This window comes from Mustelus asterias, chromosome 14 (genome assembly GCF_964213995.1).
Source record: "Mustelus asterias chromosome 14, sMusAst1.hap1.1, whole genome shotgun sequence".
Lineage (NCBI taxonomy): Eukaryota > Metazoa > Chordata > Chondrichthyes > Carcharhiniformes > Triakidae > Mustelus > Mustelus asterias.
In genome coordinates this window covers 40,494,891-40,522,732 of record NC_135814.1, presented here as the reverse complement: position 1 = coordinate 40,522,732, position 27,842 = coordinate 40,494,891, and the positions used below count along the sequence as shown (strand labels likewise).

General features: G+C 39.7%; 1 protein-coding gene across 3 annotated transcripts in view; it reads left to right on the top strand.

The window, feature by feature from the left end:
* Positions 1-27,842, top strand: part of ttc21b (tetratricopeptide repeat domain 21B) — a 79,130-nt gene that overhangs the window by 34,188 nt on the left and 17,100 nt on the right. Inside the window, exons 10-21 of one of the 3 annotated variants that reach the window (XM_078228221.1) lie at positions 707-804; positions 9,435-9,635; positions 11,866-11,995; positions 13,709-13,866; positions 15,710-15,934; positions 16,722-16,960; positions 20,051-20,123; positions 20,205-20,228; positions 20,654-20,764; positions 22,901-23,039; positions 23,775-23,899; positions 27,566-27,754. In XM_078228221.1, coding sequence (XP_078084347.1) covers positions 707-804; positions 9,435-9,635; positions 11,866-11,995; positions 13,709-13,866; positions 15,710-15,934; positions 16,722-16,960; positions 20,051-20,123; positions 20,205-20,228; positions 20,654-20,764; positions 22,901-23,039; positions 23,775-23,899; positions 27,566-27,754 — 1,712 coding nt within the window. The remainder of the gene's footprint in view (positions 1-706; positions 805-9,434; positions 9,636-11,865; positions 11,996-13,708; positions 13,867-15,709; positions 15,935-16,721; positions 16,961-20,050; positions 20,124-20,204; positions 20,229-20,653; positions 20,765-22,900; positions 23,040-23,774; positions 23,900-27,565; positions 27,755-27,842) is intronic. The other 2 variants (XM_078228223.1, XM_078228222.1) reach the window with 2 other exon arrangements.

The following is a 27,842-nucleotide window of genomic DNA, read 5'->3' as shown; positions in this document are numbered from 1 at the left end:
GACTTATGAAGGCTTTTTTTTCCCAATCCTCACTAGATACAAGTGAGGGACCAGAGGACTGGAGGTCTGTGCATGTCGTACCATTATTTAAAAAGGATGCGAGGGATAGGCCAGAAAACTATAGGCCAGTCAGTCTGGGCTCCTGGAAGCTGTCCATTTAGGGAAACAGAAAACTAAGCCAGCTGAGAAGAAGGCCCAGAGAAAGGAGAGGCTGAGAATCCTACATATTCTCAGCTCGCTGCTTTCATCTCCAATTGTGCTAGAGACGGCCATGTCACCATGGAGCAACAGCCTCATGTATTTAATGCAGAGTTGACCACCAATATGCCAGATTTAAGGCAGCTAGGGATAATTACTCCACAAATTACAAACCATTTAGCATGGCTTGATTAGCATCATCCTCGCCCTTCCAAAGTACCTTATATCTTAACGCTTTTTGTTCTTCATTATTTCAGCCTTCTAAACATTTCTGTTTTCGTCTTTACCTCCTTCTTAGAATGTGCTGTTTACATTTTGTCTGTAAAGTGTTTTGGGACCTTCTCTATTTGTGGAATAATATAGAGTGCAAATTACCGTTGTTGATTTTAATGCAAATATATTGAGAAGATTGCCCAAAATGCTTTGTTCAATAAATATAAAGTATAGATATGTAGAAATAATTTTTTATGAATGGTAAATTAAGTTTGAATGTCTTTTGTAACTTGAGGTATTATAAGATGCCAACTAATTGAAGGACAACTAGAAGATGCAGAGCAACAATTGGAATTCCTGAATGAAATCCAACAATCTATTGGAAAATCTGGGGTAATTATATCTTTGTTCTTGCCATTAATTTCAATTGTACTTAACCTCTTAAATCTAACCAATCCTTCATTCTTGCTACCCTGCTTGTCGTTTCTTTGATATGTATCAGACACATGACACTGTAAATGTGTACATACAGCAAGTTAGCCAGTCAAAAGCTCTACTGTCCCGATCGAACTGACTTGCTTAGTCAGGGTGGACAAATGACCACAACTTGCCAGCTGAAGGCCACCTTATCTGCATGTGCAGTTAAAACAGTGGGTTCAAATCTCTCATGCGACAGAGAACTGGTGATTGATGACACAAATTCCTGAAACCTAAATCTGTTGATTTAACTGCATATACAGATAAAAATTAATTAGTGCCAAATTCCAACCACAAAACAGCCGCAATAGCCTTTGCTTCAGGTGGAGTATCTCTTAAAGAATATTTCTTATATAAATGATCTGGAAGAAGGAGTAACTGGGGTGATCAGTAAGTTTGCGGACGACACAAAACTGGCAGGACTTGCAGATAGTGAGGAACATTGTCAGAGGCTACAGAAGGATATAGATAGGCTGGAAATTTGGGCAAGGAAATGGCAGATGGAGTTCAATCCTGATAAATGCGAAGTGATGCATTTTGGTGGGAATAATGTAAGGAGGAGCTACACGATAAATGGAAGAACCATAAAGGGTGTAGAGACGCAGAGGGACCTGGGTGTGCAAGTCCACAGATCTTTGAAGGTGACGTCACAGGTGGAGAAGGTGGTGAAGAAGGCATATGGCATGCTTGCCTTTATAGGACGGGGCATAGAGTATAAAAGTTGGGGTCTGATGTTGCAGATGTATAGAACGTTGGTTCGGCCGCATTTGGAATACTGCGTCCAGTTCTGGTCGCCACACTACCAGAAGGACGTGGAGGCTTTGGAGAGAGTACAGAGGAGGTTTACCAGGATGTTGCCTGGTATGGAGGGGCTTGGTTATGAGGAGAGATTGGGGAAACTGGGGTTGTTCTCCTTGGAAAGACGGAGGATGAGGGGAGACTTAATAGAGGTGTATAAAATTATGAAAGGCATAGATAGGGTGAACGGTGGGAAGCTTTTCCCCGGGTCGGTGGTGACGTTCACGAGGGGTCATAGGTTCAAGGTGAAGGGGGGGAGGTTTAACACAGATATCAGAAGGACATATTTCACACAGAGGGTCGTGGGGGCCTGGAATGTGTTGCCGGGCAAGGTGGTGGAGGCGGACACACTGGGAACGTTTAAGACTTATCTAGACAGCTATATGAACGGAGTGGGAATGGAGGGATACAAAAGAGTGGTCTAGTTTGGACCAGGGAGCGGCGCGGGCTAATTGTTCCTTGTTTCTCGTGGAAGTGGAAATGACTAGGGTTGGGAAGCATTTTCCGATCAGGGCCATTGTGATCTCCTGGACTCGTTTCGATCGCCTCAGGGGGTCGGAGAGGAATTTCCCAGATTTTTTTTTCCCCATATTGGCCCTGGGGTTTTTCACTCTGGGTTTTCGCCTCTCCCTGGAGATCACATGGTCTGGAATGGGGGGGTGGGGGTGAGTTAATAGGTTGTAATGAACAAAGCATCGTAGCTGTGGGGGACAGCTCGGTGGATAGGATATTGGTATGTAGATAGGCTGGAAAATTGGGCGGGGATCCTGGATTCAGGATTCAATCCTGGACCGGGGAGCGGCGCGGGCTTGGAGGGCCGAAGGGCCTGTTCCTGTGCTGTATTGTTCTTTGTTCTTTGTTCTTGAAGAAACTCTGCAATTTTTATGCAATAAGTTTTAAGCAAAGCTACTCCTGCATTTCTGTATTCAGCTGGAGCTAAAGCAAATAACTTAACACTCTACAACACACCTGCAAATTTCTGTTTTTGCTGATGGCTGAAATTTTTGCTGAAAATTGCATTAAAAACATCCAAAAGCATTTCATAATGACAAATAAGTGTTTGGAGAGGTGACCAAAGGCACCACCATAAGAGATTTGTTTTATGGAAGCCTTTGAAGATGAGGAAAGAGTTTGCATATTTGAAGAACTGATGGAGACAGATCAGATTAGGACCAAGAAAAGTAGACCAGGAAGAATGGGGATATATGAAAGAAGTCAGAGCCAGAGGAACAGTATCTTGGAGGAAGTAAAAATGCTCTGAACAGTGAGTGCATTAACGATAGTAGGGCCAGAATAATTACAAAGAAAAATCATCTCATATTTCACCACGTGTGAAAGTGATTGCAAGTGATTATGAAAACCATTCACCTTTTGGCATTTAATTTGGAAGATTAACGATCTCTGCCTTCAAAACAACACATAACCTATTGAAATGGCAATCATTTCAGGGTTGTTGAAAATTCACACTGGGAAAAAAGGAAGAACTTGCATGTTTTGTGCTGTTTATAATGCTTCTCTGAAAAGTCTCAAATTTCATATACAGTGAATTATTTTGAAGCAAGTCACTTTATTATGCTATGAAATTATTATTTAATCTTACAGTTAAATATTTAGAATGTAGTTCCTCTAATGAATAGTAAGCCACTTGGATTTTTAGAGAACAAAAATAGTACTTTCAGCTTCTAAACGTCTAGCAGCTGCCTTGCTGCTCAACTAAATTGCATTGAACATTTGCTTAAAAATGCTGACGGGTTAGATTGGCTTTAAGACAATCATACAAATCCGACATAAAAGCTACTCTGCAGAATTAATAAGTTACTGCAATCAGTGAAAGTGGTTTCCTCTTAAATTTTTGAAAGTTTTTTGCCAGTAATTTTTATTAAGCTGTTGTTGAATGTAACATAACCATACCTGCTGCAATGTCCTCTTGTTATTCAAATAGAAATGTCGTGTTCTAAACTAAGCTCATTTCTACTGAGTTAGAGATGTTGCTGCAGTCAAAAATGTTCTTTCAGATTCTTATATAGAAAATGAAAACAGCCTTGAAAGACGGAGCTCAAATTATATCTATTACTATTATTACTAGAACGAAAGGGCAAAATCTTGTGGCGATGTTAGGGATCTCAGCCGCTGGCTGAAAAGCCAATGAGATCTTTGAAATGCCTCTTTTCTAGAAGGTCCATTGCATCTTGTGCCACTCAGTGGTGGGTCTCCCTCAAGATCAATGACCCTGGGGCTAGAAATCCCACCGTCAAGAGCTGCTGTCCAACCAGAGGCTGGCTGCTATTCTGTAACCAGCAGCGTCACCAAGGAGGCTGGTGGTGGTACTACACCCACCCGCGGGCACAGGTGAGTGGTGGCAAAGTGGGAGTCATAGGGTGGGAGGTTGGCAGCAAGGGCAGGGTGGTGGTCTTCAGCAGTTTCCCTCGCCTTCCCTTTCTAGTACAGGGTGTCTCAGTCAGACACTGAGTGCCTTTGAATGAGGGAAATTCCCCTAGGAGCCTGCAAGCTAACACGCTACGGTTTGGTTGTATTAACCCGCTCACCACTGGGTTAATACATTAAGTGGTCATCAAGGGCCACAAATGGTGGTGGGGTGTGAAGGCTGCCCATGAGCCTTCCACCATAGGCACTGGACATTGCAAAACACATACAGCAATGAAAGTGTTGCCACTACTATAATGTAGGAAACATGGCCGCCAATTTCAAACTCCCACAGAAAGCAATGTGATAATGACCAGATAAAATGTTTTTGTAATGTTGATTGAGGAATAAGTATTGGCCAGTTCTTCTTTCAAATAAGGAAATGGGATCTTTTCATCGGCCTAAGAGGACAGATGGGTCCTCACTTCAACCTGTTATCAAAAGGATAATGCCTCCTTCAATTTCAGTTGGTTCCACTTGCAATTGTAATTTGGTGAATCAATTATAGTTAGATAACAGATTCACATTTCCTGTAGTGCATGGAGGTGTGAGGGCGTGTGGGGACTTTAAACCTCAAATCTGCTGGTTTAACTGCAAATGCTGACAGTAAGGTGCTTTGCAACAATGAGCCTGCCTTGACTGAAACAAAAACCAATCACTTAGATCTAAGGATCATTGCAGCCTCCCAATAGGATTAGTAGCTGTAGGTGGTTCCTCTCCGCCTTCTGATTCAGTCTCTGAGACCTTGAATAGTGTTACTGAGAAGAATTAGAAATCAATCATGGTTTGAAAGCCAGATTCCTTTTAAACTAAAACCATTGGTTATGAATAGTTTGATTTAAAAAAAAGATAAATTAAAATCAGATAAAGTGAGGGTAGAAGGGAAAGTTGAGATAAAAAGAAATACAGGACAAGCTGAAATAAAGTGATTATTTTTTAATTAATTGTGTACTTTGCATTATTTTTCATTATATTGGTTGATAGTGCAGAAATGCAGATACTCATGACATTTGTTTCAGTGTTCACAGGAGAGCTGAAAATTTAAGAATGCATATTGGTAACATATTAGCATAACAGATTAGTTCATTAACGGGAAATAGAGAATAGGGATAAATGGGCCTTTTTTGGGTTGGCAAGCTGGGACTAGTGGAATGCTACAGGGATCAGTGCAGAGGTCTGAACTATTTACAGTCTGCATCAGTGACTTAGATGAAGGGACTGAATGTATGGTAGCTAAATTTGCCAATGGCACCAAGATAGGTAGGAAACTAAATTAATAAGAGGAGGTAGGGAGTCTGTAAAGGGATATAGGCAGGTTAAGTGAGTGGGCAAAAAATTGGCAGATGGAGTTTAATGTGGGAAAAAGTGAATTTGTCCATTTTGGCAGGGAGACTGAGGTACAATTTGGATCATTCCCATGTTAGACTTGAGGGGTGATTCTGCAGTCAGTCTCCCACCATTTTCCTGTTGCCATTCAGTATGGAGCATGCAGCACAGCTGTCATGTTATCCCTTGTAATTTTGAGCAGGTGCAGGATAGTTCCTTTGCCAAAGGGAGACATAAGGACATAAATATGAGGAGCATCAGTAGCCATTTGGCCTGTCGCGCCTGCTCCACTATTTCATCAAATCATGGTTGATCTTCTACCTCATCTACATCTTTGCCATCACTATCCCCAAACCCCTTAATTCCCTTGGTATTCCAAAGATCTGTCTCTGTCTTGAATGTACCCAGTGACTGAGCATTCACATTCCTTTGGGGTAGAGAATTCCAAGATCTGCAAACTTTTGAGTGAAGAAATTTCCTCTGATCACAGTTCTAAATGGTTGACCCCTTATTCTGATTCTATGACCTCTAATTCTAAATTCCTCAACCAGGAAAAAACATCCTCCTTTATCCTTAAGCATTTTCTGTTTCAATTTGATCACCTCTCATTTTTCTAAATTATAGGAAATAGAGTCCTAGTCTACTCATTCTCTCCCCATGAGACAATCCCCTCATCCCAAAAATGAGCCTGGTGAACCTTTATTGCACTCGCTCCAAGGCAAGGGTATCTGTCTTCAGTAAGGAGACCAAAACTGTTCACAGTACCCCAGGTGTGGTCTCACCAAGATCTTGTACAATTGCAGTAAGACTTCTTTGTTCTCATAATCCAATCACTGAAATAAAGGCAAAAATACTATTTGCTTTCCTAATTGCCTGCTGTACCTTCACGTACAGCAGGCAATGTTCATGTACGAGGACACCCAGGTCATTCTGAACATCTAAATTACCAATCTGTCACCATTTAATAAATACTCTGCTTTTTATTTTCTGTCCATTAAGGGGAACTTCACACTTTACTACGTTATATTCCATCTGCCATGTTTTAGGCCAATCACTTAACCTGAGTAAATAAAAACAGGAAATGCTGGAAAATACTCAGCAGGTCTGGCAACATCTGTGGTAAGAGAAACAGGGTTAACATTTTGAGTCTGTATGAGTTCTTCAGAGCTAAAGAGATTTAGAAATATGAGGGGTTTATGCTGTTGAAAAGAGGGAATGGATCAAAATGGAAGTTCAGGGATAAGTGGGAGCTCAGGAAAGTTTGTGACAAAGATGTCACCAGAAAAAGGGAGTGATAATGATATTGTTAAAAACCAAGGCAGGTATTAATAGTGGCATAAAGAACAGATAACAGAATGTGTTAGGGTAGCAAAACAAGTGTCAATATTTTCTGAAAACAAAACATGAGAACAAGTTATAGGCAGGCCTTTGGGGTCGGGGAAGAAACAAAATGGAGGACAGAGTTCATGGTCTGATGGTGTTGAACTCAATGGTAAGTCCAGAAGGTTGTAAGGTGCCTAATTGGAAGATAAGGTGCTGCTCCTCCAGTTTGTGTTCGGCTTCACTGGAACATTCTAGCATTGTAGTATATCCTTTTGCAGCCTCTTTACATCCTCCTCACAGCTTATTTTTCCACCTAACTTTATATCATCAGCAAACTTAGTTACATAACTCTTGATCCCCTCATCTAAGTCATTAGTATAAATTATAAATAACTGAGGCCCAAGCACTGGTCCTTGAGGTATCCTGGTAGTTGAGCCTGCCAACCCAAAAATGATGTATAAATTCCCACTTGCTGTTCTCCATTGATTAACCAATCTTACAAGCTCTAATTACGTACAATAACCTCTTGTATTGCATCTTATCAAATGCTTTTTTGAAAACCCAAATCCACTGCATCCACAGCTTACCCCTTCTCTACTTTCCTATTTAAACTTCAAAAAGCTCTTTGCAAACATGATTTTTCTTTTATAAATCCATGTTAACTCTGCCTAATCATATTATGATTCTCCAATTGTTGTTTTCTCATCTTTCTAATAGTAGATTCTACCATTTTTCCTGTTACCCATATCAGGCTAACTAACTTACAGTTCCCTGACTTCTTTCTCCTTCATTAGTTTAGGTTATGTTTGCTAACCTGGGGAATGTTCTAGGATCCATTGTTGTTTGTCATCTATATCAATGATCTGGATGATAATGTGGTAAATTGGATCAGCAAGTTTGCTGATGATACAAAGATTGGAGGTGTAATGGACAGTGAGGAAGGTTTTCAAAGCTTGCAGAGGGATTTGGACCAACTAGAAAAATGGGCTGAAAAATGGCAAATGGAATTTAACGCAGACAAGTGTGAGATATTGCACATTGGAAGGACAAACCAAAGTAGAACGTACAGGGTAAATGGTAGGACTTTGAAGAGTGCAGTTGAACAGAGGGATCTGGGAATACAGGTACAGAATTCCCTAAAAGTGACGTCACAGGTGGATAGGGTCGTAAAGAGTGCCTTTGGTACATTGGCCTTTATAAATCGGAGTATCGAGTATAAAAGTTGGAGTGTTATGGTAAGGTTATATAAGGCATTGGTGAGGCCGAATTTAGAGTATTGTGTACAGTTTTGGTCACCTAGTTACAGGAAGGATGTAAATAAGGTTGAAAGAGTGCAGAGAAGGTTCACAAGGATGTTGCCGGGACTTGAGAAGCTGAGTTACAGAGAGAGATTGAATAGGTTGGGACTTTATTCCCTGGAGTGTAGAAGATTGAGGGGAGATTTGATAGAGGTGTATAAGATTTTGATGGGTATAGATAGAGTGAATGCAAGCAGGCTTTTTCCGCTGAAGCTAGGGGAGAAAAAGACCAGAGGGCATGGGTTAAGGGTGAAAGGAGAAAAGTTTAAAGGGAATATTAGGGGGGGCTTCTTCACGCAGAGAGTGGTGGGAATGTGGAATGAGCTGCCGGATAAAGTGGTAAATGCTTTTAACATTTAAGAAAAACTTGGACGGGTTCATGGATGAGAGGGTTGTGGAGGGATATGGTCCAAGTGCAGGTCAGTGGGACTAGGCAAAAAATGGTTCGGCACAGACAAGAAGGGCCAAAAGGCCTGTTTCTGAGCTGTAATTTTCTATGGTTCTATGGATCTATGGAATTCTGGATGACCCAAACCAGTGTATCCACTGTTTCTGTAGCTACCATTTTTTAAAAACCTGGGGTGAAGAGATTTGTCAATTTGAAGTCCCATTAATTTCTCCATTACTATTTCTTTACCAATAATATCAGTAAGTTTCTCAGTAATCAGCCTCAATTTTTCACCCCACAAATGGATGTTTTACTTACTGGTACTGAGTGCAAGGGATCAAGCAGACAATATGGGCCATGTTGTGACCTCACATGGTGAATGACAAAGATGGCGATCACCTATGCCCACGCTAGTGGTTTGATTTTATGCTCGGCATACAAGTCCTGTTTTTTTGGAGGCTACTGTAGATGTCAGCATATTTATATGCTGACATCTACAGTATCTCTGCCGGTAGATTCTAGTAAATGTGCAGCCTGGCCTTCCCTTGATGGTCCTTCTCTTTCTTGATAAAACTGCAAGGGAAAATCCATTGTTAGGCTTTTGCAACTATTGTAGGGTAGGTGTTGGGAAGAGACTACACAACAATAATTGGCGCAAAGGAACTCTTCAAATTAACTTTAATTTGCTCAGTCTTGCTTAGAGAACTGCACACGAAGCACACATAAAGACAAGAAATGTGTGCTGTCTAAATTATGACATCATTTTCAAATTAAGCTAGCTGCACCCATTGCAGTCCCAGTGGAACTGTATGTGATGTGTAGAAATGTGTACAAATCATGCATGCTGAATCGCCACCATTTTAAAATCAGTAACATCCACTTTGAATCTGAAATTTAAGTATTATTAATCAGAATACCTCATGTCTAAGAAGAAAAGATTGTTCAAACGGAAAAAGAAAATTAAATTACTTTTAACATCTTTTTTGCAGGAACTGTCTTTCTTGCGTGCAGTTTTAGCAGTAAAGAAACATAAGGCGCAGGATGAAGTAATTCATTTGCTAAATGATGCTGTTGACACTCATTTCTCCACATTGCAAGGCCTACCCCTGGGAGTTCACTACTATGAGAAATTAAATCCTGACTTTCTGTTAGAAATTATTCGTGAATATCTTGCCTTCTGTCCCACACAGGTAAAAGTTCAATGTTAAATTAATGTTTACGGAAATATCCCAGAAACATGAAAAATGCCTGTTTTGTAAGACTGCATTTTTGGATCTAAAACTTAAAAGCATTAAGATTGCCGGTGTTGTTTTCTTTACTAATTCTGCTTTGTAATTTTATAAATGGTTAAATACTTAATGCCTTGGTGCAAATGTTGCAGTAGTAATGACGGGAAAGCTATCAATGTTCGCCATTACTTGCTACTCCTTTGAAGCTGACAGCAACTTCGAGAGTCTGTGCATATAAAGTTAGAAGTCTAGAATTTATTGTCAGTGATTCTGCCCTTTCCCATGTAGGGGCTGTTGAATTCTCCCAGAGTGCAATCAAATAGGAATCAATGAACTAACTTATACTTTTGGTTTCATTGTAAAAACCCTTTAAAAAATCACACCTTTTTGAATAAGGTGTAACTCGGTTTATAATAGTTGGTTCATAATTACTGCTGAAAACTCCTCTGACCCCGGGAAACTAATTTTCTCCTTGTGAAATGCCAATTTTTTTATGATGAAAAGAAATCTGAATTTTTAAAATGTGTTTCATTTAAAGTTTGTGTGTATTTCACTTTTGGTAACATTAAGGATATCAGTGCATTTTACTTCCTGGTTTGCTGCATTCACTGTGCGAATACTTCAGTGTGATTGGTTGCTTACCCTGCTTGATGACATCCCTGTTGCTAGAAATCTGGAGATCCCTTGGTGCCAAATTCAAACTGATGTTGGCAAAAGGGAAATCCATGCCACAGAGATTACTAGATAGGTCAGCAGTGAGCACCAATGCTGAACTGCAGAGCACAAAATCTGAGCCAATATTATTTTTAACTGATGAAAGCAGCTGTTATTCAAGCATGTTTTTGAAATAGGTCTTTATAATTGTTTGAAAATTGACAAGAAACTAATGGAAATGTATTTTTTACAAAGAACTATGGCCGTTGGAAACTGGTATGACTTTAAATTGTTGCCAACAAGTTGAAATGCAGTCTGTGTTGACAGGCAACTCTGCTAATGATTTATTCAGATTAGAAATACAAGGACTTTGATAAATAGTGGGAAGGTGATGGCCGAATGGTACTATCGCTCGATTATTAATCCAGAAACTCAGCTAATGTTCTGGGGACCCGAGTTTAAATCCTGCCACAGCAGATTCAATATTGAATTCAATAAAAATTATCTGGAATTAAGAATCCATTGATGACCATGAAACCATTGTCGATTGTCGGAAAAACCCATCTCGTTCACTCATGTCCTTCAGGGAAGGAAATCTACCATCCTTACCTGGTCTGGCCTACATGTGATTCCAGAGCCACAGCAATGTGGTTGACTCTCAGCTGCCCTCTGAAATGGCCTGGCAAGTCACTCAGTTCAAGGTCAATTAGAGATGGGCAATAAATGCTGGCCAGTCAGCAATGCCTATGTCCCATGAATGAATATGAAAAAATGGAGTCAGAAAAAGGTAAAAGTCACCAAACGGTTTTAACTTTTTGTTAAGAGTTAACTCAATGTTAATGGGTAATTGAAGAACACTGGAGGCAAATACATCCTTATCTGTCATGTGCCATATGTGCCCATGAAATTGAGTATAAAACACCATTCTAGGGAGAAACTACTGTCCATTCAGTCACTTTGTTTTAACGGAATTACCATTTCTGTGCTATGGTATTGAAATAGATAGATGGATGTATAGTTTCTATTGCAGGTACACTAGAACAGAAGCTTTACTTATACAGATTTCGAAGCTTTTTTTTGCATTCCCTAGAAATTCAATGTTTTTTTAACTTTTTTTTTCTTGAGTCTTCAATCAGAGCAAGTAATGCTAAAGTGCTGAATATCAACACAGTAAGGCTAAGTATTTTGAATATTGCTAACAGCATAAAATATTAAATTCTAAACAAAATGTGTAAACATGCACTGAAGTAGTGCATCATGGGAATCCATTGGAATTTAATTTCCAAGCAAGTACTGAGTTTCAGTAAAACAAAAGCAAAATAGGTAAATGTTGGAAATCTGAAATAAAAGCAGAAAATACTGGTACCATTCAGCAGGTTAGGCAGCATCTATAAAAAGGTAGAAACTGCATATTTTGAAAATTACTCAGAAATTTCAGTACTTAAGTGTCCCTGGTTTGCATTTGTTTTGTACATTTTAGTGAGAAACATTGGACTTTACAGGTTTTTCTAGACATGACAATCTAATTTTCTTTCAGCCTGGAGCTCCTGGTCAGCCTCTGTCTCCATTACTGAAACATTGTGCTTCAGTGCTGGATACTGTTGTGAAAACAGTGCCAGGACTATTGGAAGCTGCCTTTCTAATGGCCAGAGTTAAATACTTAGCAGGTATTTATATTGTCATGTTACTTAAAAATGTACAGGCTTTATTTATAATGCAACAGAACCTTTTTAGTTTGTTTGGGGGGAGACAAATTGGTTACTTTACCGTTTCATGCGGCCTCTTCATTGTGAGGTCAATAATGTTTTTCAAAATCATGAAATTGCACAGGTCTATATTTTTAAATCTATATAAATAACACTGGATTGACAGAATGGTGAGATATGAAGACATAGATATCTTGTTTGGTATAAATATCTGCACATTTACAGCATATTGAGAGTATTACCGTTCCTTGTAATTAAAAATAACTAGAGAAAAATGTTCCACACAAAATGAAAGCATTTTGGCATTTAATGGCAAATTAATGATTAGTAAGTTTGCGGATGACACAAAGGTTGGTGGATTTACAGACAGCGATGAGGACCATCAGAGGATACAGCAGGATATAGATCAGTTGGAGACTTGGGCGGAGAGATGGCAGATGGAGTTTAATCCGGACAAATGTGAGGTAATGCATTTTGGAAGGTCTAATGCAGATAGGAAATATACAGTAAATGGCAGAACCCTTAAGAGTATTGGTAGGCAAAGGGATCTGGGTGTACAGGTACACAGGTCACTGAAAGTGGCAATGCAGGTGGAGAAGGTAGTCAAGAAGGCATGCGGCATGCTTACCTTCATCGGCCGGGGTATTGAGTTTAAAAATTGGCAAGTCATGTTGCAGCTTTATAGAACCTTAGTTTGGCCGCATTTGGAATATAGTGTTCAATTCTGGTCACCACCCTACCTGAAGGATGTGGAAGCTCTGGAAGATTTACCAGGATGTTGCCTGGTATGAGGAGAGGTTGGAGAAACTTGGTTTGTTCTCACTGGAGCAACGGAGGTTGAGGGGAGACCTGATAGAAGTCTACAAAATTATGAGAGGCATGGACAGAGTGGATACTCGGAAGCTTTTTCCCAGGGTGGAAGAGTCAATTACTAGGGGGCATAGGTTTAAGGTGCTAGGGGCAAGGTTTAAAGGAGATGTACGAGGCAGATTTTTTACACAGAGAGTAGTGTGTAAAGTAGAGTAGTGGGTGCCTGGAACTCGTTGCCGAGGGAGTTAGTGGAAGTGGATACGGTAGTGACTTTTAAGGGGTGGCTTGACAAGTACATGAATAGGATGGGAATAGAGGGATATGGTCCCCGGAAGGGTAGGGGGGTTTAGTTAAGTCGGGCAGCGTAGTCGGTGCAGGATTGGAGGGCCGAAGGGCCTGTTCCTGTGCTGTAATTTTCTTTGTTCTTTGTTCTAAGTGGGAGGTAGTCTTTCAGAAATAGTTATGACAAAAGATAAATTTCAGTATTGCTGAAAGAAGGCAATTGTCAAAGCTTTTTGTCTTAACTCATCAGGACAATTCACAAGAATACTAAGTGTAAAGAGAATATTATATTGCAAGGGAAGAGGGTGATTGGTTGACAAGTGAACTCTGATTGGTAGATGTGTTGCCATGGAGAATGCATCAGTTAACAGATGACTTGACAATTAACTGCCAAGCTTAGTTGACTTTCAAACTAGGCAACAAGTATCCTTTTTCAGCAATACTCAAGCTCTGTCTGACCGAACAACTATTTGTAAAAGAAAATTCTGGAATTACTTGCACAATAGTTTTACCTAGTACTAAAATATTACAGCATGAGCTGGATTAAAATTTTCACTTTTGTTGTTTTTTCTCATTTAAAAGGTGATGTTGATGCTGCCCAAAACAATCTGCAACATTGCTTAGAACAGAATCCTTCATATGCAGATGCTCACCTCCTGATGGCTCAGGTTTACCTGTCCCAAGAAAATTTTAAGCTCTGCTCACACTCTCTGGAATTGTGTTTGAGTTATAATTTTGAGGTAAATTTGATATAGAGTTTACTAAATAATGCTTATAATATTTTTAAATTTAGATAGTACCAGTGCAGATTTTTAGTTTAAATTTAATTTTTTGTTTTCAATTCAGTCTTCCTTTATTCCTAACACACAACACGCACGTTAAAATTAATGTAGAGTCAATCTCTTTATGTTACTAAATTTTACTGTATTTTTACTAAATTCTATGAGCTAAATTTTCCACTCATTCAATATGACAGTTTACTCCATCATGACAGGACCATTGACCGTCACAGGGCTGTCTCCTTGATCCAAAATGATTTTCTGGCCTGAAAGTCATTTGATTTTTCCAGGCTGCCTCTCCATCCATACTGCGCAATCTGCTGTGCAAACCTCAGAGGCATACTATAGTGCTATGCGATCATACTGATTAAAATTAGGGGAAGGTAAAGATGATAAATTTGGTTTGAAAAGCAGCGCCGAAGCCTATATGATTTATTGAATTGGTCTCTTGCCATTTAAATTTGAAGAGCCATTCTGCTGCTAGCCAAATCTACTTAATGGACAGGATCTTAAGCCTACAGTGGGGAGCTTTCAGGTGTCTGGGTGCTGAAATTTGTACTGCCGGCCAGCATGCTGGTTTGCCAGCACTATCCTGTCCCCGGACCATTTTATAGGAGATGGGAAGGTGTGGGCAGAGGCCAACAACTTATCCACAATCTGCAGGTAGCCAATTAATAAGTATTAAAGGCCATTTAATTTGAATTGTCAAAGGCTGACTGGAATTTTATATTTGGGCACCAGGTTCCCTGAGGCATCGGTGAGTAGGCCAGCTACCTTCCAGTGTCAGACTGGGGAGGGGGCAATACTCCAAGTTGCATTTGAGGCCTTCCCCACCAGCTTGACCTTTTCTCCCTCCACAGTGGTGACGTGGCTGATGAGTCTTTTTATTTAATTTTTTAGAAGTTGAAGATCGGGTTCTTTCATTTTGATGCACCCCCCACTCTCTCTTTTACCTGAAAAGATAACCTGCTGCTTTTCTTATGCTGACAGGTCTCCAGCTTCAAGAGCCCACATATTGTCCTGAATTGGATGTTGAGCCTACCCTCTGGCCACTGTCTTATCAATTGGGGGATTATCATTGCTAGATGACTGTTCCCCACACTGTGCAATGTTGTTATCCCGAATTGATCCTGATGTTGAAGGCCCACCCCAAAATCCTGCTTAATGTTCATCTTTTTCAGACAATTATTATCGAACGTTTTATGGATTTTTCTTCACAATGTTATGTGATGGAGAATTCCACATTCAAACTGCCCTCCGTGAGGCACTGTTGTCTAGCCTCTTTCATTCTCCAGTTAGTGAGATGCTGCATCATAAATCAGATTTAGGAAAGCCATTAACCTTGCAAACTCCAATGAAAAAGACTGACTAAGCTTGACTTTCTTATCTCTGTTTTAGTAACTGCAACTTATTGCTTTCATATTTTGTTTTATTTATATGTTTTTGGAATGTAATTGTAACCGTTTCACACAGAATAAGACTTTTGGTCCTTTCAGCCCACCACTGTCATTCACATTGACAAAGCTACATTTGTTCCATTGTCCTAAGGAAATAGTGTTACACCTTCCTTCTTCGACTGCTGTGGTTCTTCTGGTGATGGTGGTCCAAATAATGGGGAATTGGGATGGGCAATGAATGCTGGCCTTACCAGCAATGCTCATACCATATGAATGAATGAAAAAAAGGTCCATGAAATACTTTTTCAGTAGGTACACATGGTCTGAGTTTTAGCAGTAGCATAATAACCTGAAAACAGGAAAGCCTTGATTGTGTTCCTCTTATTTTAATGGTTTTCTAATTTCAGGTTCGTGAACATCCCCTGTATCATTTGATTAGAGCTCAAACTCAGAAGAAAATGGGTGATGTACAGGAAGCCATTAAGACCTTGAAGATAGCTGCAGGTTTACCTTCAATGAGGAAAACTGGAAGTGCATCCAAATCAAAAAGCAAAAAAATTGAATTTAGTGCAACTGATCGCGTTTCAGTTTTTCTGGAACTAGCAGATGCTCACCGTATGAATGGAGAACAGGTAATGCAAGAAGTTATGTTTCATCCCTTTTATTCATGCCTTTGTTACCTCCAGACTTTACTATTCCATAACACCCCTAGTTGATACCCCCCTCCCCCCGACTCACATTTACCCTGGTCAAGCAACTCCTTGATCTTAACATTCTCATCACTGTTTCAAATCCCTCCATGGCCTCACTTCTCCCTATCTCTGTAAGCTCCTCCAGCTCCACAACCCTCTGAGATATCTACGCTCATGTAATCCTGCCCTTCTGAGCAGCCCAATTTTAGTTGCTCCACTATTGGTGGCTATGGCTTCATTTGCTTAGAACCTACCTTCCAGAAACCTTTCCCCCCTGTAAGACATTCCTTAAAACATACCTCTTCGATCAAGCTTTTGGTCATCTGGCTTAATATCTTCTTATGTGGCTCAGTGTCCTGTGACCTGCCTTAATGTGTTTCATTATGTTAAAAGCTACTATAAGTTGTTATAGGAAATGCATTTCAACATGAATAGTGATTTATAAACGCACATCTTATAATGCAACTATTATTTATATTTCACCTACTTGTAATTTCTGCTTTGGTAAAATTGGTCTCATGGGTACTGGAATATTGATAAAACTAGCCTTTGTTATTTAAAAAAATATATATTTCACAAGCTTCACATTTACATAAAACAGCATAGATTATAATGAGATCCTACATCTTATGCATAACATGTATTTTGCATACAGCTATTTCACCAACATGTATGTAATATATGATGATTTTCCTGTAACACTAGAAAAACTTTTGTTTTTCTATAGCATGAAGCTGCCAAAGTGATGCAAGATGCCATTAATGAATTCTCAGGTACCCCTGAAGAGTTACGTGTTACAATTGCCAATGCAGACCTTGCTGTTGTACGTGGGGATATCGAGTTGGCACTAAGTATGCTTCGAAATGTCACACCTGAACAACCTTATTTCATTCAGGCAAAAGAGAAGATGGCTGCCATATACCTAAACCAGAGGAAAGATAAGCAGTTATATGCAAGCTGCTACAGGTGACAGGCTTTTTTTTTTGGATCATGCAACATCTTCCTTATTTATCTACAATAAATTAAAAGTTAAAAATTGCTTCAACATCCTTTTGGTAGTTCATTTGTAAGTAACACTGAAAGTGACGTCAATTGCACTGAGGTCATCTGGTTATGTGGCAGCCCCACTGCAGTTGCCCGTATTGGCAGTTAAAAGTTAGAAGTAGTGGCTCTTACTAAGCAGAGAAGTAGAGCCACTCTAACTAAACTCCCAATCTTCCTTGCCTGACAAGGAATCACTTAAGACCCCCTCAGCTTTTGCTCTCTTCACATATGTCAGGGAAGTCTTATGACTGACCTTTGCCCATTGTGCAGGAAAACCAAACATTGAACACTATAATAAAAACAAAAAATGCTGGATAAACTCAGTAGATCAGAAAAGAAACAGAGTTGATATTTTGAGTCTGTATGATTTCTTCAGAATTGCAGAGGGTTGGAAATGTAATGAATTATATAGTTTGGGAGGGGATGGAGGAGGTGAGGCAGAATAGAATGTCAGGGATAGGTCAAAGCTAAGGAAAGATTGACAATAATGTTATGGACACAAGTCAAAGGGATTGTTAATGGCAGCATCAAGGAGTAAAGCAGTGCTTACAGTCGTGTAAAGGTAAGATAGAAAAATGTGTTAATAGGAGACCAAAGATCAGTGCTGAGTGAAAGCTAAACTGAAAACAAGTGACAGATGGCTACACTGGAGTGTGTTTGCATGGGAAAACCAAGGAAACGAAAGGGGGGGGCAGGGTGTGAGGAGTCAAGATGGAGGGAAATTCACAGTCTAAAATTGTTGAACACAATGTTGAGTCCAGAAGACTGCAATGTGCCTTTAAGGTGTTATTCCTCCAGTTTGCGTTGGGCATCACTGGAGCATTGCAACAGGCCAAGGACAGACATGTAGGCATGACAGAAAGATGCTGAGTTGAAATGGCAAGTAACAGGAAGATTGGCGTCATGCTTGCCGACCGTAAAGCAATCACCCAATTTGCATTTAGTCTCCCCAATGAAGACGAGACTGCATTGGAAGCAGCAAATGCAGTAGACTAAACCGAAGGAGGTACAAGTGAAATGCTACTTCACCATTTGGGCCCTTGGACAGTGAGGTTGGAGGAGGAAAAGGGCAAATGTAGCACCTTCTGCAATTGCATGTGAAGGTGCTGTGGGAAAGAGATGAAGGGTGGGGCAATGGAGGAGTGAACCAGGGCAATCAGAGGGTTTGGTCCCTGCGGAATGCCGACGAAAGGTTAAGGGGAAGATATGTTTAATGCACGAGTTGGCAGTTGGTGGGTGAGTCCAGAACCAGGGGTCACAGTCTGAGGACTCAGGGTAAACCTTTTAGGACAGGGGTGAGGAGACATTTCTTCACCCAAAGAGTGGTGAGCCTGTGGAATTCATTACTACAGGAAGTAGTTGATGCCAAAACATTGAATGTATTCAAGAGGCAGCTGGAAATAGCACTTGGGGTGAATGGGATCAAAGGTTATGGGGAGAAAGCAGGATTAGACTACTGAGTTGGACGATCAGCCATGATCGTAATGAATGGCGGAGCAGGCTCGAAGGGCCAAATGGCCTCCTCCTACTCCTATCTTCTATGTTTTTATGTTAAATGGCAGAGGATGACCATTTGAATGTGGAGGCCGGTGGGGTGAAAAGTGAGCACAAGAGGGACCCTGTCATGGTTCTGAGAGCGAGGGGAAGGGGTGAGAACTGAGGTGCGGGAGATGGGTCGGATATCGTTGAGTGCCCTGTCAGTGTGGGGAAACATCGTCCAGTGGGGAAACTTGGTTGAGGCATATCAGAAGCACTGTTTCTGAAGGTAGCATCGTCAGAATAGATGCAGTGGAGGTGGAGAAACTGGGAGAATCGGATGGAGTCCTTACAGGGAGCAGGGTGTGAGGAGCTATAGTCGAGGTAGTCGGTGGGTTTGTAATGAATATTGGTGGTCTGTCTATCACCAGAAATGGAGACAGGGAAGTCAAGGAAAGGAAGGGAAGTAGACCATATGAAGGTGAGAGAGGCGTGGAACTTGGAAGGAAAATTGATAAATTTTTCCAGGTCCAGGCATAAAGTGACACTGTTATAGTCATCGTTGCAACAGAGAAATAGTTGTGGAAGAGGGCCCAGACTGAATTTTCCACTCTATCTTGTCTCTCTCTCTCTCACACACACACACACACATCACCACCACCACCATTTTTGTTTCCTTGGTTTGTCTCAATGCAAACACCACTGCCCCTGCAATGCCCCCCCACCCCAGAGAGCCATGTTACTTATTTATCAGTTTTTTTTCTCACTGAGCACAGACCTTTATTCTCCTTTTAACACGTTCTCCCATCTAACCTTTATTCCACTATTAGAACTTCTTTCATCCTGAATGCCACTATTGTCTTTGTCTGGTGCCCATGGCATCTTTGTCAAACTCTCGTTAACTCCAGTCTATCTCTGATCTTCTATTCTGCCCCACCTCCTTCACCCCCTCTCTAACTGTATAATTCATTACAATTCTATCCCTCTTCAGTTGTGAAGACGTCATACAGACTAAAGGGACATAATTCTCTGGCCTTTCACACCCTGCAAGGAGAGGGCAGAGAATTTGGCACTCAGCCAAATCTCCTTTCACTGCAGCGAGGCAGGAGAATCCCGTTGGTGTGAACGGCTGGAGAATCCCACCCAAAACATTAACTCTGTTTCTCTCTCCACAGATACTGCCAGGCCTGCTGAGTTTCAGATTTCCAGCATCCACAGTACTTTGTTTTTATTTCAGCGAATACCATAGTTCTTTCTTCACCCCAACTTTTTCCCTATCACACGTTTTCTCTTTCCTTCTCTCTCCTTCTCAATATTTGTACCTGGCTTCCCACCCTCTACCCCTACTTGATTTGAATATTGCATTGGAATTGTCCCTTGTACAATGTCATGAGAGATTGTCTGATACTCATAAAATTTCATCTGAGAAATATTACCTCTATGTTGGATTTACACAGTATAAAAATGAAGGTAAATTAAGTTAGACTGAATTTGATAGAGCTATCATTTAAGTATGATTTTATCTTTTGTTTATAGAGACTTGGTTGACAAACTTCCTGGACCTCACACCTATCTTTTGTTAGGTGATGCCTACATGAATATTCAAGAGGTGAAAAATGTCTTATTTTTACAACTAAATTTCTATTGGTGTTGTCCATGTTCAGTTGATGACTATAAGTGTTATTTTCAGCAGATGGCACCATCATGCGTACAGGTCTGTATATTTGCTATCAACTTTTCGTTTTAAGTTCCTATGACAGCATTAATAGTGGAAGCTGATAATCTAAATTTATCAAGATAGGTGGTGTTGTCGTGTCTTTTTTGTCTCCCATATTCAGACCAAAGAGATGAACTCGAAATTGTAGTTTTTTTCTTAATTTTAGTGCCATGCTTGCTATTATGCAGAGATATTTGCAGCTCCACAGAGTACATGAGAGGTTAAGTACTCCTAGGAGAGTTTATTTGAAAGTTAATGAAATGTGTGCAGAATCTGAGGGTAGGTTAATGTCTACCAATTTATCCAAGTAGATAATCTAGCACACATCCAACATAGTTTAATTTAACATTCTATTACAAATTTAATTGTCTTTTAATAGGAAGTATAATGCTGTGAAACAGATACTTTCTATTCCATTCCAGCCTGAAAAAGCCATTGATGTATATGAACAAGCTCTAAAGAAAAATCCAAGAGATGGAACTTTGGCTAGCAAGATTGGAAAAGCTCTTATTAAAACACATAATTACACAAAGGTCGGTTATCAGACGTTTTTCTGTATTAGACCAGAAACTTCCTGATGGAATCCCTATTGTAAGCTATGCTGCTTATAATTATTCTGTTCCTAATAGACAGTTGATGTAAATTGTATGGAATAGTAAATTGCCTCCTGATCAAATTCTTATTGAATGAATGTTCATTTATTGACTGCTGTTTATAGTGGTGTGGAAATCAGATAATTATAAATTAGTTTTTAAAAGACAAATAATTATCTGATCTCCCTAAATGATTCAGCAGTTAAAATTATACTATGATCCGCACAAACTATAAAGATAGCAGAATAATTCAGATTTAATCTCTGTTTTGCCCTGATCTCAGTTCAGGTCACACTAAAGGTGCTGCAGTTTGTCTCCATACTCTGGGGCTAGGGAGGGGGAAAAAAGAGCTTTGTTTGCTTGGTCAGTCTGGGATGTGCTCCCCATTCAAGGTTGGTTCCTGTCCTCAAATGTAGCTTGCAGAGCTATGACTGACTGCCTGCCTGCCTGAAACCTATTTAACTGGACAATCTGTACTTGCTTGCTGGTTTTGTTCCACCTATCACAAGGAGACAAGTTACATCAAGAGTAGAATGGACAAAGCAAGACCAGTGGTCTTCATTATCCAGTAGACAGCAAAAAAGGCACTCATGTCAAGGGGAAGCTTCTTGCTTTCTCCTTAGTCCAGATCCAGATTGCTGCTATTTTGCAGATTGGTCAGTCCACAGATATGCATCCACAGAAGGCATATGAGTTGTCTAATGACCTAGAGGAATCCCTCCCATCAGGAGTCTGCAAAACCTAGCCTACTTAGCTATGACTCAGCCACTTCCCTACTGTTGTTGGCTGCTGCAAAGCCTTATGTAGAAGTGGGGATACAGCCAAGCAAATTCTGTTAACTGACTACCGAGAGGCATTCCAAACATCTAGGATGCCCTCTATTACCAGAACTATGCATCTTGAAGATAATCACCTCTTGAGTCAGCCTGAATGAAACAGTGGTGAGCGAGGTTGTCGCAACACAAGAAGGAACTGCTCGTGGTTGAAACCTAATGAGTCCCGCAATAAATGCATGTGGGTATTGGAGGAAAGATGGATAGAATTTAATTATGGTGTCTGCACAATTGAATAGCCCATAAGCACATATTTTCTAAGCTACTAATGTGTAAAATGCTTGTGGGCTTCTTTTAACGTGAAAATCCGAGACTAGCATGCGTTAGGTCTTCATTCCCAAGGGGAGAAAACTAGTGGGGATGGGGTGTAATAATACACACAATTTGTTGCTACAATAAGGCTTTCAGTGTTAGGGAATGTGGTGGCATAAGTGATATTGTCACTAGACTAGTAATTCAGAGACCCAGAGCAAGATCTGGGTACCCAGGTTCAAATCCCATTGTGGCAGGTGGTGAAATTTGAATTAAAAAATTTTTTTAAAGTCTGGAATTAGAAGTCTAATGATGACCATGAAACCACTGTTGATTGTCGCAAAACCCATTTGGTTCACTCATGCCCTTTTAGTGAAGGAAATCTGCCGTCCTTACTTGGTCTGCCCTACATGCGACCCCAGATCCACAACAATGTGGTTGACTCTCAAATGCTCTCTGAAATGTGGCCAGTTTGGAATGGGCAATAAATGCTGGTCCAGTCTGTGATGCCCACATCCTGTGAATGAATAAAAAAGTCAAAGATATTTTGGATTGTTTATGACAACCATGACTCGATGGATAGCATTCTTACCCCTGAGTCACAAGGTTCTGAGTTCAATCCCATACCTGTGCTTAAGTACAAAACTCAAGGATGATACTCCAGGATAGTCCTGAGGGAGTGCTGCACTGCAGAGGCGCTATCTTTTGGATGAGACATTTAACTGAGGCGTGGTTGTAAAATATTCTGTAGCACTATTTCGAAGAAGAACGGGAGTTTTCACCAAATGTCCTTGCCCACATTTACCCCTAAATGAACATCACAAATAGATTATCTGGTCCTTATCACTTTGCTGTGCACAAGTTAGCTGCCTCATTTCCTACAATACAACAGTGACTGCATTTCAAAAGTACTCCATTGACTGTAAGGATGTCTGGTGGTCATGAAAAGTGGATGTATTTCTTTAATTCTTTTCTTAATGTGTCCTCAAAGGCAATTAATTATTATGAAGCAGCAGTGAAGACTGGTCAGCAGAATTTCCTTCGTTATGACTTAGCTGAGCTCCTGCTTAAGCTTCAACAGTATGAGAAGGCAGAGAAGGTTGTACTGCAGTCATTAGAACATGATTATGGTATGATTTTTATTATAAAGGGTGAATTTGTTCGCTTTTATTAATCAACTTCAGTAACAAAGGGAAATGATTTCAATATATCTAACTTCATAAGTGGCACATAAAAAATTACTTTTAATATGTTACAAAAATAACCCTTTGTTTACACAGGCAGGACAACCACATTGTGCTATATCTACAATATTTGTTTATTAAAAAATTTTAGTTGCTTTAGATTGGTGGTTTAAAGATTGGGTTGTTTTTAAATATCGTGAAAATACAATTGAAAATCAGAAACATTTATGAATTATTTTTATTTTTACCTTGGGAGTATAGCATTGTATATTGGCTACATGTTACAGAAACTGCCCCATTTTTAAATGAAGATGAAGATCATGCCGTTTCTATAACAGGAAGTTGATTTGTAATACTGATTTTTATACCCAGGTGGCAAATCGAAAAGCTATCCCATAATTTAGCTAAAATGCTAGATTCACAATTGGGCTGTAATAACTAATAAGTGAATAAAACCTGTTGTGTTCATGACATCTTTTTCATAATTTATTGCTGGATGGCACAAAGCTAGAAATCTTCAAGACAGCTTGTTTGCAAGACAACTGCCTAAAAAGATAGTGAAAGGAAAAGGGCATGAAGGGAAAGGGGATAAACAATGTTGAGTAAAATTTAGAAAACAGACACTGCCTTTGTTAGTGTGATTTATAAAAGAACAAAAAATATTTTCATATCGTATTTTAGATCTTCAATCTTTTACAGTAAGTGACCTTCAAGTTTTGATGGACGATGCACGATATTTAATGCTTCTAGCAAAAATGTATAGTAAGAAGGAGAAGACTGAAGATGCCATCCTGGCATTGCAGAGGGTGAGTAGACTTATTTGCTTTTATTTGTTTGAGTATTGAAAGTTAATTTAAGCTTTTAAAAGTTTCAGGTCTTCAAATAATGCTTGCAAGGTCAATAAATATGGCGAAATTATTGCCCTAACCATGTATCTTTAATAGCATTATCTTCCTTTGCTCATATTAGAATGCATTACTCGAGTACATAAAGTCCTTGTACTAAAAATAAATATATAAAAAATTTACTTCTTTGCATCAACACTTTCTGGCCTTTTCATATTATAATTGTTCCAGATACCATAGAATCATACAGGACAGAAGGAGGTCATGCCTCACAAATTTGGTTGAGTTTTTTGAGGAGGTGACAAAAACAATTGACGAGGAAAGGGCCGTGGATGTCGTCTATATGGATTTTAGTAAAGCGTTTGACAAGGTCCCTTATGGCAGGCTGGTGCAAAAGGTTACATCTTACGGGATCAAAGGTGAGCTAGCTAGATGGGTGGAGAACTGGCTTAGCCATAGAAGACAGAGGGTAGCAGTGGAAGGGTCTTTTTCCGGTTGGAGATCTGTGACTAGTGGTGTTCCGCAGGGCTCTGTACTGGGACCTTTGCTGTTTGTGATATATATAAATGATTTGGAGGAAGATGTAACTGGTGTGATCAGTAAGTTTGCGGACGACACGAAGATTGCTGGAGTTGGGGATAGTGATGAACATTGTCAGAGAATACAGCGGGATATAGATAGGCTGGAACATTGGGCGGAGAAATGGCAGATGGAATTTAATCCAGATAAATGCGAAGTGATGCATTTCGGTAGATCTAATGTAAGGGGGAGCTATACAATAAATGGCAGAACCATCAGGAGTATAGACACACAGAGGGACCTGGGTGTACAAGTCCACAGATCCTTAAAGGTGGCAGCACAGGTGGAGAGAGTGGTGAAGAAGGCATACGGCATGCTTGCCTTTATTGGATAGGGCATAGAATATAAAAGTTGGCATATGATGTTGCAGCTGTATAGAACAATGGTTAGGCCACATTTGGAATACTGCGTCCAATTCTGCTCGCCACACTACCAGAAGGACGTGGAGGCTTTGGAGAGAGTACAGAGAAGGTTTACCAGGATTTTGCCTGGTATAGAGGGTCTTGGCTATGAGGAGAGATTGGGTAAACTGGGGTTATTCTCCCTGGAAAGACGGAGGATGAGAGGTGACCTAATAGAGGTGTATAAAATTATGAAGGGCATAGATAGGGTGAACAGTGGGAAACTTTTTCCCAGGTCGGAGGTGACGAACACAAGGGGTCACGGGTTCAAGGTGAGGGGGGGCAAGGTTCAACACAGATGTCAGGGGGACGTATTTTACACAGATGGTGGTGGGGGCTTGAAATGCACTGCCAAGCAAAGTGATTGAGGCCGCCACGCTGGGATCGTTTGAGACTAATCTAGATAGCCACATGAACAGACTGGGAATGGAGGGATACAAAAGAATGGTCTAATGAGCACATGAGTGGCGCAGGCTTGGAGGGCCGAAGGGCCTGTTCCTGTGCTGTATTGTTCTTTGTCCAGTTGACCCACTCTGCCTGTTTTGGGAGAAGCTATCCATTTGTCTCCCTTGTTCTTTCCTTATACTTCTCAAATATATATCATGCACATTTGGAAGTAATTACTGAACCTGCTTTCACCACCAATCTTTCAGGCAGTGCATTCCAGATCACAGTAACTTGATGCAAAAAGTGATTACTCCTCACCTGCCCTCTGGTCTGTTTGCAAACGATCTTACATCTTCCAGGGCTAACCCTCCTACCAGAGGGAACAGTTTTGCTTTATTTTTAACAAAACACTAAATGATTTTAAACAGAACTATCAAATCTAGCATGCTTAAAAAGCATTTGTCAGACCTGACGAGTGTATAATGTAATCAAAAGTGACAAAAATTGATTTAAGCGATCAAGGTTTATATTCATATATATAACCTAGTTTTTACCTACTCATATTGTGGTACATGGTCAGTATTCATTTACTTTCTGTTCAGTCAGGAATTTCTCCATTTATTTTATAAATATAATTCAATTCAGAATTTATGTGCTTGATAGCATTCATTCATATCATAACAGCTAAAGTAACTTGAGGCTTTAGTCATGTACTCTATTTATCATTTTCTGGTAGCAAAGTAAAGGTTTGGGACATTTAATGCTTTAATTATTTTCATGAGTTTAAAAATATCTTGTGTTTTTCTTCTGCCATTTTTCTTAATTCATTTGTTTTTCTTCACTGTATCTTCATTGTTGATTTTCAAACTTGGTGCTATTATTGAACTCTGTCCAGTGCCTCTGTTTTTAAAGTAAAACAGTAAAAATTGGGAATTATACTTCCATGTAGCTTTCCTTTCCAAAATTCCAAACCCTTAAATCTTTTCCAACAGTCTCCAGTGTGGTGCTTTGTCCAAGAATTTGAACATACGCCATATATACTGTGTCCTCCTTCCCCCACCCCATCCCAATTCATCGTACCTGTCACCTTCTCAAATAACTCGTTCGTGACTGTCAAACGCAGGCTTCCTTTCTGAAAAATGTATTCACTGCTTCTAATTATTTTCTCTCTCAAATTTCTATAAAATCATCTGTAAAAAATCCAGTTTTGTTTCCTCTCAAAGCTGTTAAATTGATTGGCCTGTATTCTCTTTGTTTCTGTTTGTGAAAATTATTGTGAATTGGCCACTCTCTAGCCTTGTGGCACACATTGTACATACAATCTTGAAATGTAATTTCTGAGACCTCAATTACGACTTTTCCAATATTCCTCAAGGTCCTTCGATGTACCCCATCAGACCCTGGTGTTTGTCTTCTTCTTAGCTTAACTAAGTTTGAAAATACTTTAGTTTGTGAATTAAATCTCTCATCTCACTTTCAACCAATTCATAATTTCCTGCCTCTCCATCATTGTTCTGTTTTGCTGATATCCCTGAAAATTTCCCATTAGTCAGACATTGTACAGTGTTCCAGACCACTTTAACCTATTTCCCATTTTTATTAAAATACATCATAAACCCATCTGCAACAAATAGTTAGCCTGCATGGAATTTAAATTGGTATTTCTCATATCCATACATTTTATTTGGAATTTTTGCTATTCTGGATCTCGGTGGTATTTTGGAATTTTCTTTGCCGTTCCTCTGATTTTTTTTTTTAACCCTGCAGTTCTATAGCTTGTTACGTAAGAATGTTAGAATACATGTTCCTTAATTTGGTTTCATAAATGTTATAGAAACTAAAGAGTCTCTCTTAAAAACTGAATACTTGTTAAGAATTGCAGGTCATTATTATTTACACTTCCTTATTGTTTCTTATTATTACATTTGTTTAATTTGCTCTGCTTGACAGCATGCTTAATAAAATGATTTTGGAAAAATGGTGACTGCTAAAAATCTGCTTCAAATTGCAATGATTTCCAAATGTAATATTCAAGTGAATCCATGTTTTCAGGAAGCTAAAGTTTAAAGTCATTTGTGTGTTTTTTAAAAAATTGTTGTCTCACATCATAGGTTTGATAAGTCATATGCTAAGCAACTAAAATGTGAATGTTTTTGTGCGTATTTAAAGTGTCACATGTACGTTCCAATTTTAATTTCTGCCATTTTAAAATCTGACAACTTCCACTCATTTTTTTTTGTTCTTGCCATTTTCTGAACAGGCACGGGAGGTCCAGGCCCAGGTGTTAAAACGAGTTCAACTAGAACAGACTGATGCAGTCCCTACTCAGAAGCAACTTGCAGCAGAGATATGTGCTGAAATAGCAAAGCATGCCACAGACCAGCGAGACTATGAAAAAGCAATTAAGTTCTACAAAGAGGCACTTGTCTATTATGAGAATGATCATAAGGTTAGTTGTGCAGTTGCTAAGTTATTGTATGTGGTGACTTCAAAAAATTCTGAACTATGTCTCCATTTCACAAGGGAAAGATGTGTAT